Source organism: Marmota marmota, unplaced genomic scaffold, assembly GCF_001458135.2.
Source record: "Marmota marmota marmota unplaced genomic scaffold, marMar, whole genome shotgun sequence".
Classification (NCBI taxonomy): Eukaryota; Metazoa; Chordata; class Mammalia; order Rodentia; family Sciuridae; genus Marmota; species Marmota marmota.
The window spans coordinates 9368567-9377794 of record NW_026000205.1 but is presented as its reverse complement, the minus strand read 5'-3'; the positions used below and the strand labels follow the sequence as shown (position 1 = coordinate 9377794).

Here is a 9228-nt window from a genome sequence, read left to right as displayed (position 1 = left end):
CCCGTCCAAATCAGGTACTTTTGTTCTGTCGTGGTAAACTTCCTTTGTATAAGTTCGTGTATGTGCTTGGTTAGTATGTTTCTCCTCCTAAAGTTAAAGCTCTGGGAAGGCAGGAACCACTGCATTCCCAGCACCCAACAGAGGGGCATCCAGAAAGCACTCGTCAGACAGATGGTTGCACATTGCACCGTCCCAGTGCCGAGGGCAGGGGACAGGGAATTAGCCAAATCTGAATAAGCATTACATCGTGTTTGGTTTGCATGGAATGTTTTCCAGTCTATAATCCCTTTATTGAAAAAGTATCCTAAGGAGGAAGAGGAGAATAGGAACTTAGTACCCACAAACTGAGGCATCCATAGAGGACAAATCTAATGCATGTTGTACTTTAAGGAAAACTTAATTAACTCATCACTTGTTCCCTTCTATCAGCTCCTGTCACTGTATATGAGAGCCACCTCCCTCACATGAAGACTCTGGCAGATGCCTTGACCTTTCTGCTGACTTTTAGAATTGTCTACCCACAAACCGCTGAGGATTAACTCCATTTAATCACTAGAATGTCACATCCAAGATATTCATCAAATCTCTAAACTTGACTCTGAACAAATCTCTGCCTGCTCCCAGCTGAGGGCCACTTCCACCTGGGGAGCCTGGCTGGTCCCTGTTTCTCCACCCTGTCCTTAATCCCTGCCAACCTCGGCACACCCTTGAGGTCTTACAGGCAGGAGGCGACCTCAGTCTCCTCCCCACTGTTGCGGCAGCTTGGAGGCCCCTACCTGGGGCCCTGGTGAGGAGAGAATGGGCCTCGCCTCCAGCCCTGTCTCCAGGTTTCCTCCCCGTCTCTGTGATTAGCATAGTGGGTGATGGGGATCAAGAGTTTTGGTGAGCAGGTTTTTAGATCATTTCCCAAGTTGCTATCTGACTTCAATCACAACGGCATCTCTGTCAAAACCAAAGAAGAGGCCGAGGGGTGTGGCTTAATGGTAGAACATGTGCTCAGCATGCATGAAGCCCTGGTTCCATCCCCAGAACCCCCCAGAAAAAAATGCTAGAGAAGAAAGAGTCCCATTGTAACTTACTGTTAGTCAATTTTCAAAATAACCTTTGTTGAGATGGTTTATAAATTATACTAGTGTGACACAAGTGTTTAAAAGAACCAAATCACATAAATGTTCCGGATCGGTCAGCTGCTCTACAGTGAGCCTGGGTACCCACCCACCCTGCAACTCCGCAGCTCCGACCATCTCTTTTTGGCTCATGCACTTGCAGCTCAGTTTGGATCTGACTGGACTTGGCTCCAGGCCGGCCCCAGGTCTTCCTCTCCTTCTGAGACCAATAGGCTGGCTGGGGGCTATCTATCCTGTGGCAATGGCAGGAGCACAGGATGGTAGCTTCTCCCCTGACCCCCACACACAGTTCAAGCCTTTTTTGAAAGCCATTGACTAAATCAGGTCACATGCCCAGGCCGAGGATGGGGGTGGAGGGGTGGGCATTTCCTTCTTGAAAAGGTGGAGAGGATGGAAAGAATTTTATTCCAAACTTCAGTTTATATGCATATAAAACAAATATACAGTTTATATGTATATGAAACAAATATAACTGAACTTGAATAGTTCTTGTGAAACCGTCCTTCAGTCTTGGTAGATGTTCAAACGCATACTATATCAACAGTAAAAATGTATGTATGGGCCTAAGACATGTCTTTAAGTTTCTAATCTATTAATTAGATACTGACTTCATAAGAAGGAAACTCCTATTTTTTTTATTTTTTATCATATATTTTCTTTCTAAAGACAGTCTTAGTGCTTTCCTTTCCATATCTAAATGATTTCTTCCTCCCCAGCATGGCTGTGACCCGATCCAAAGACGCTCCTCCTTTCGGTCCCCCCATCCCCAGTGGAACCACATTCCGCAAATCTGACGTTTTCAGAGACTTCTTGCTGGCCAAGGTGATTAATGCTGAGAACGCTGCCCACAAGTCCGACAAGTTCCACACCATGGCCACCAGGACCCGCCAGGAGTACCTCAAGGACCTGGCTGAAAACTGTGTCTCCAACACACCCATCGACTCCACCGGCAAGTTCAACCTCATCTCCCTGACCTCCAAGAAGAAGGAGAAGACGAAGGCGCGGGCAGGCGCCGAGCAGCACAGTGCGGGGGCTATCGCCTGGCGGGTGGCAGCTCAGGACTTTGCCCAGGGGGTGGAAATCGACTGCATTTTGGGAATTTCCAATGAGTTTGTGGTGCTCCTGGACCTTCGCACTAAGGAGGTGGTGTTCAACTGCTACTGCGGGGATGTCATTGGCTGGACCCCGGATGCCTCAACACTGAAAATCTTCTATGGCCGAGGAGACCACATCTTCATCCAGTCCACAGAGGGCTCTGTGGAGGACATAAGGGAAATCGTCCAGAGGCTGAAGGTAAGAGGGGGCTGAGCAGTGGCGTGTGGTTGGCATGTGTCGTGTGGCTGGCAGAGGCCTCGGGAACCCCTGAAACACTTTTCCTCTCCCAGTTCAGTCAGGCTGATGTGAATCGGCCCTGGGAGCACCAGAATTGTCACTTACACACTGGATCTGGTGGGTCCTGCAGCCCAGCTTCTTCATGGGGAAGGTTTGGGCCAGGGATTTGAGGCTTTCCGTGCCGTCGTCACCTTGGAAAAACAAAAGGCATACTCATTAACCCTAGGAGTTGATGGAAAAATATAAGTTGAAGCTTACGTCAAAGATGCAAAAAAAAAAGCAAGTGGGGCTGTGGTGTAGCTCCGAGGTAGAGCACTCCACAACAGGCTCTGGGTTTGAGCCCCAGGCACCTTCAAAAAAATAAAACAAAGACTAAAAACCTTACTCCCGCTCTCCTGATGGGAATCTCAGTCTCAGACTATTGGCCACAGCCAGAGTGGCAATGAGTTAGTACCCAGCTGGCAGTGGCTGCCTGAAGCTCTGTGCCAAGAAGTACTCAGAAAGAAGGTCCACTGTGGGTCCCGCGGCAGTTACCCCATGCAGGTGTGACAGAGTGGCGAGTCATGCGAGCTGAAGCTAGAGGACAGCGTACACAGCAGCTAGGAGCACAGGTTCTAGAGTTCAAAGGCCTGGCTCCAAGTCCTGGCGTTGTCACCTTTCCAGCAGTGTGACCTCCAGTGAGGTACTTAACCTCTGTATGATTCAGTTTCCCTAACTGAGAATTACCTGTATCGAGTGGATGAGCTCTGTTGCCCAAACTTGCCTGACTTGGTGGCAGGGACCTCCGGTGCCACTGTGACTTGTGGCTGACCTCACCTTTCTAGGCCTTTGCATTCCCATTATGTTCAGGTTAGATTGATGAGCCCTGCTCACAGCTCCCTGACCTCACAATTCACACTGCTTCATAGGAAATAACAGTTGGTGTTTAGATTTCCCCATTAGGAGGTAAGTCTGGGCACTGAGGCCACTGTCTCTGCCCACTTGCTGGTCTCACATGCTTAAACTAGGACTGGCACATAGTAGGTGTTCAGTAAACACAGAGTAGTGGTTGGTCAATTGGAGGAGTTTTTTGAACGTTTTCTCTGTATTATTCAACGTGCAAATGTCACATAATCTTGACACACACCCTCCAAGTGTAGGTCCTGTTTTGTCCCCTCTTGGTAGTTGTGGAAACTAGGCACAGGAAGGTATTGATACTCATATGAGATCCTACAGCCAGTAGGTGGCAGAACTGGAATCTAAATCCAGTCTCTCTGCCTCTAAAACCTACTTGTGCACAAACTCAAGACTGCTCTCTGTCTGCTTCCTCGGCGCCTCCAGTGGGCCAAGAACCCCTGAAACAGCATGGCTGAGAGCAAACTGGTGTCCCTCCCACCCTCTGGGTTTCCCTATCGCAGTAAAGGACAAGTCCGTCCTTCTGTTTGCTGAGGTCAAAATCTCAACATCAGCCTGGCTCCTCTCTAACCCGCACCCTCACAGCCTGTCGCCCTCCCCGCCGCAGCCTGCACCCAGCCCAGCTGCCGTGTCTCCTGGATGGTCGAGGCCATCTCCGTGCTGGTCTCTTGCCTCCACCTATCCTTCCCTGTATCTGTTGGCAGTGTGGATGTCGGAGGGATCCGGTCACGTCACTTCTGTGCTCCAAACCCTCAGCCCCCTCTTGCTAAAAGGCAAAGTCCTTACACTGACCCATGAGGCCCCATGTGCTCAGCTCCCTGCTGACTCCTCTGACGTCCTCCCCCATCACTCTCCGCCCAGCCACACAGACCTTTGCTGTTTCTCAAATGTGCTGGGCAAGTGTCCTGCCTCGGGACCTTTGTACTGCCCACAGCCCCTCACTGGAACACTTCCCTCCATACATACCCCTGTGGCTCACTCCCTGCCTTCCTACAGGCCTTTGGTCAGGTGTCACTAAAGGTCTCATTGTCTGAAGATTGCAGACCCCCTTCCTGACTTGGCCCAGAGGGCGTGGCCATCCGCTCCGCCTGCCTCTCCGCCTCTGGACACGGGACTTCCGTATTCTCCATTCACTGCTCTGTCCTCGGTGCCCAGGCCAGCATCTGGTACACGGAGACACTTAGTAAGGGGAGCTACATGCTATATGGACGCGGGCCGTCCTAGTAACAGCATTAGGCAGCGCTCATGAAGGACCCCCTCCCTGTGTGTCACTCGCTCAGCCCTGTATGTGGCCATGCCTTTTGCTTAGTCAGCTATTTTGCTGCTGTGACTTAAAGACCCAACCAGAACAACAGTAGAGAAGGAAAAATTTATTTGAGAGCTTCTGGTTTTAGAGGTCTTAATCCATAGAAGGCTGGCTCCATTCCTCAGGGCTTGAGGTGAGACAGAACATCATGGCGGAAGAGTGTGGTGGAAGGAAGTATCAGAAAGCAGAGAGAGGTCTCCACCTGCCACATACAAATGTGTACCCCAAAGCCATGGCCCTCAATGAACGACTTCCTTCAGCCACGTCTCTCCTGCCTCCAGTTACTGCCAGGTTTCTCTTCTCACGACTAAAAGGCTCAGGGGTCACTCTATTTGAACTGGGCTGACTGGGCTGCGCAAAATAACCACACAAGAGACTCAATACCTTTTTCTTTGAGGTCGCTGTGATGGTTCCTCTGACCTTAAGGGTCTTCAGGAAGAGAGAGCGAGAGCACACGCTGACCCCTTTTATTGAGGAGAAGCTATTCAAATGAGCCAAGGGGTCAGTTTCAGGGGGCTGAGTCTATCTTCATGATGTCCACTGTCAGCAGGTTGACTGACATCTAGATAGGAACACACAAGGCATTTCCATGGAACATTCTATCCTAAACAGGGCGAGGGGTTATATTACAAAGGAACAGGTGAGCGTAGCTTCACCCATGGGGCTGTAGCAAGACACAGCCATGCAAGAGACACCGACCCTCGCACCCAAGAAGGGTGGGGAAAGCTCTGCCACATTTCTGTGACTGAGTGCCTCAGCACCCAGCCGGGGAGTGTGACTTAGTCAAGTGCAAGGTTGGTCTTCCACAAGCTACCACTCAGTTAATGCCATCAGGGATTAGTTCACTGATTAGGTCAAGGCCATGACCAATCATTTCTCCTCCAGACCTTCTTGCATTGTCTCACACATAAGCTTTTGAGGGACACCACATCTGAACCATTTCTTCCTCACAAACTAGACAGGATAGATACCATTATCCCCATGTCACAGATGAGGAAACTGAGACCCAGAGAGGTGAATGAACATGCCCAGGCCCCAAAGCAAGTGAAGAGCCTGAGCCATTAGGCAATTCCTTCTCCCTAGATCCTAACAGCAGCTCGAGTGCCTTGATCAGGGACCGTGGTAGGCCCCGTGCCAGGTTACATGTTTCACCGTCTCCTCCCAGTTCCACTCTGCCCATGCCCGCCCTACTGTCATGCAGCCCTTTTGGAGCACATTTCAACAACCATCCCACATTCCTGGTCTCAGCACCCAAACCTGCCAAGGAAACATGATGAGGACCTTCTCCTGCAAAGGGGCAGGCCATCTTAAATTCCCATGGCAGTGACCCTGTCCTGTGTGATGTCCGCAGGGTGAGCTGTCCACATCCTCCCCTGGCAGAGCTAGGATTGAGGTGCGGGCACAGCCACTCCACCACCCAGAAATTCTGAACAAGCTGCATCCCTTCCTTTGTTATTGCACAAGTTTTATTTTGTGCTGGCCCTGGCCGGGCGGTGCTGGGACACAACAGCAGTGACCGTAACGGGGCCAGGCCTGCCTTCACGGGACTCCCGCTCTGGACACATGTTGAATAAGCAATGGCAAGTGCCAAGAGGTTAAAAGGAAGGTGTTGAGAACATCATGGGAACCTACCACAGGGACCTGAGCCAGACAAGGAGGTCTCCAGTCCACAGGTTGGCGACAGCTCCAGGCGTACTTGGTTATCAAAGCTGCTGCTGCTGCTGTTGTACTGGGGAATTTATCCAGGGGTGCTCTACCACTGAGCTCCTTCCCTGGCCCTTTTCACTCTTTGAGACAGGGCCTCAATAGGTGCTGAGGCTGGCCTTGAACGGGAGATCCTCCTGCTTGAGTCTCCTGAGTCTCTCAGATTACGGGTGTGTGCCATGACACATGGCCCAAGCTGAACAGCTAGAGGATTCCGTATGAATCTGATTTTCTGGCTTCTCTTGAAAATCTGGGGGTCTGGCTACACTAGGCCCACATTTGCAAGGGCAGAATCAACTGAAGTGGGATAGTGGCTGCCTCCTCAGATGGGACACAAGTGTCATTTGGCCCTGACTCCCACCGCATGCACTCCTTGATGACATTACCCCCAAGCACCAAGCTTGTGAACCAGACCAGGGGGACGCAGAGGGCTGCTCTGAGGAAATGGCTTTTAAACTGAGACTAAAACAATAAATAAGAATTATCCTGGAGCTAGGGCTAGGGCTCAGCAGTAGTGCACTTGCCTGGCATGTGTGAGGCACTGGTTCTCAGCACCACTTATAAAGAAATAAAATAAAGGTCTATCAACAACTAGAAGAACTTTTAAAAAAAATAATTATCCTGATAAAGAACAAGGGAGTTTTTAAATAATTTCAATTAATGCAATAAATAAAGGAGATGTAGAGGGTGAACAGCACAGCACAGGGGATGCTGGGTCACAGCCAAAGGCAAGAAGCTGCAGCTGGCATCACCCTGGGTTTCCTCCTCTGTCAAGTAGGCAAAATAACTGTCCCTACCTCAGAAGTGAGACATCAGTTACATCAGGCAGAAAAGGGGCTTAACCCAGTGCCTGGCACACAAATCAGCACCCAGAAAAAAGAACTTCAGTGGGGGACTGGAGCGGAGCAGGGTGAGTGCAGGACCCAGCAGAAGTTTCTTCAAATTAGCATGTGGGTTGGGTGTCGTAAGCTGTTCCCTGTGCCCTGTGATCTTTTAAGAACGTCATAAACACCAGGAATCTAATCTCTCTCTTCTTCCTGTGGGCTTCCTTGGATTTGCTACAAAAGCAAAGGAGACAGAAGGTTCAGGATGCTAAGCCAAAGCAGCTCCCCCTTGCTCATGAAGAATGACCCAAAGCAGTGCAGTAGGTACTCACAGGCTGGGCTGCTGAAGCAGACACTGAAACAGGGTAGAAGCTTGTTTCTCTTCTAGCAAGAGCTCTGGATAGTCAGGGCTGGCGGGGACAGCTCAGAGGCTCACATGCCTTCATCTTTTTTTTTTTTTTAACATATACTAATTTATTGAATGATTAACCCTGTGAAGTATTATTATTATTGTATCCATATTACAGATGAGGAAACTGAGGCACAGAGAGTTTACGATCACACAGCTGGAAAGAGAGCAGTCAAGGAATTTCAGTTTAGGAAAGTGCTTCAAAGAGCACTATCAAACAGCCTGGCTTGTGGTAGAACAGTTGCTGTCATAATAGTGTTAAAATTGTCACAAATCACACAATTGTCGCAAATCACACAGCTATGGGACTCACTTACTAGACATGTCTTCCCATTGGGTGATCCCAAATATGAGGTGTTTTTCTGCATCTTAACTGATTCACATGTTAAAAGGAACGCGCCAGGGCCGGAATTGTGGCTCAGCAGTAGAGTGCTTGTCTAGCATGTGCAAGGCCCTGGGTTGGATTTTCAGCACCACATACAAATAAAATAAAGTTATTGTGTCCAACTACAACTAAAAATAAGACATTAAAAAAAAAAGGAACATGCCTTCATCTTATGCCTCCTCCTTTTCCTCATAATGATGGAGAGATGTATTCTTATCTGCTCAGTCAATGCCAAGTCACCCCATATCCATGTTTCTCTCTACAGGAAGGGAGAGGACATAGTGTGGAGGGAAGGCAGTTTTGTTTTTAATAACCCAAGGTATGCCAGGTGCTGGCCTGTAGTCCAGCTAGGGATGCCGAGGCAGGAGGATTGTGGGAGGGCAGGAGTGAGACTCCAAGGCTAACTTGGGCAACTAGTGAAACTCCAATTCAGTTTAAATAAATAAATAGGGGGGCTGGGGTTGTGGCTCAGTGGTGGAGCGCTTGCCTAGCACATTCGAGGCCCTGGGTTCCATCCTCAGCACCACATAAAAAATAAGTGAATAAAATAAAGGTATTGGGTCCAATACAACTAAAAAGTAAATATTTAAAATAAATAGATAGCTAACCCACCCAAAGTAGACATTCTGTTATTTCAGATCTGTTTGGCCAAAACTGAGTCCTGTGTCCCTCCCCAGCCATAAGGGAAGCTGAGAAATGTAGTCCTCAACAAGGTATCCAAGTGACCATCAAAACTGTTTTCCAGACCAGGTGCAGTGGCACACTCCTGCAATCCCAGTGACTAAGAAGGCTGAGGCAGGAGGATTGCAACTTAAAGGCCAAGCTTACCAATTTAGCAAGAACCTCTCTTAAAATAAAAAATTAAAAGAACTGGAGGTGTAGTTTAGCCGTGAAGTGCCCCTGAATTCAATCGCCAGTACCAAAAAGATAAAGATTAAAAAACTATTTTGCTGCCAGGAATGGTGCTGCAGACCAGTAATCTCAGCAACTCGGGAGATTGAGGCAGGAGGGTCAGAAGTTCAAGGCCAGCCTGAGCAATTTATTTTTTGATTTTGGTTTTTGTTTTGGTTGTAGGGTTTGAACCTAGGAGCACTTTACCACTGAACTATGTCCCCAGACCTTTTTGATTTTTTTTTTTCATTTTTTTGAGACAGGACCTCACTAAGTTGCTTAGCGTCTCACTAAATTGCTGAGGCTGGCCTTGAACTTGCAATCCTCCTGCCTCAGTCTCCCAAGTCACTGGGATT

At 48.9% G+C, this 9228-nt stretch overlaps 1 protein-coding gene across 6 annotated transcripts in view; it reads left to right on the top strand.

Moving 5' to 3' along the window:
- Positions 1-9228, top strand: part of Sipa1l3 (signal induced proliferation associated 1 like 3) — a 233045-nt gene that overhangs the window by 159015 nt on the left and 64802 nt on the right. For all 6 annotated transcript variants that reach the window (XM_048790949.1, XM_015496907.2, XM_015496906.2 and 3 more), the window contains one exon: positions 1844-2420. In XM_048790949.1, the coding sequence (XP_048646906.1) occupies positions 1844-2420 (577 nt within the window). The remainder of the gene's footprint in view (positions 1-1843; positions 2421-9228) is intronic.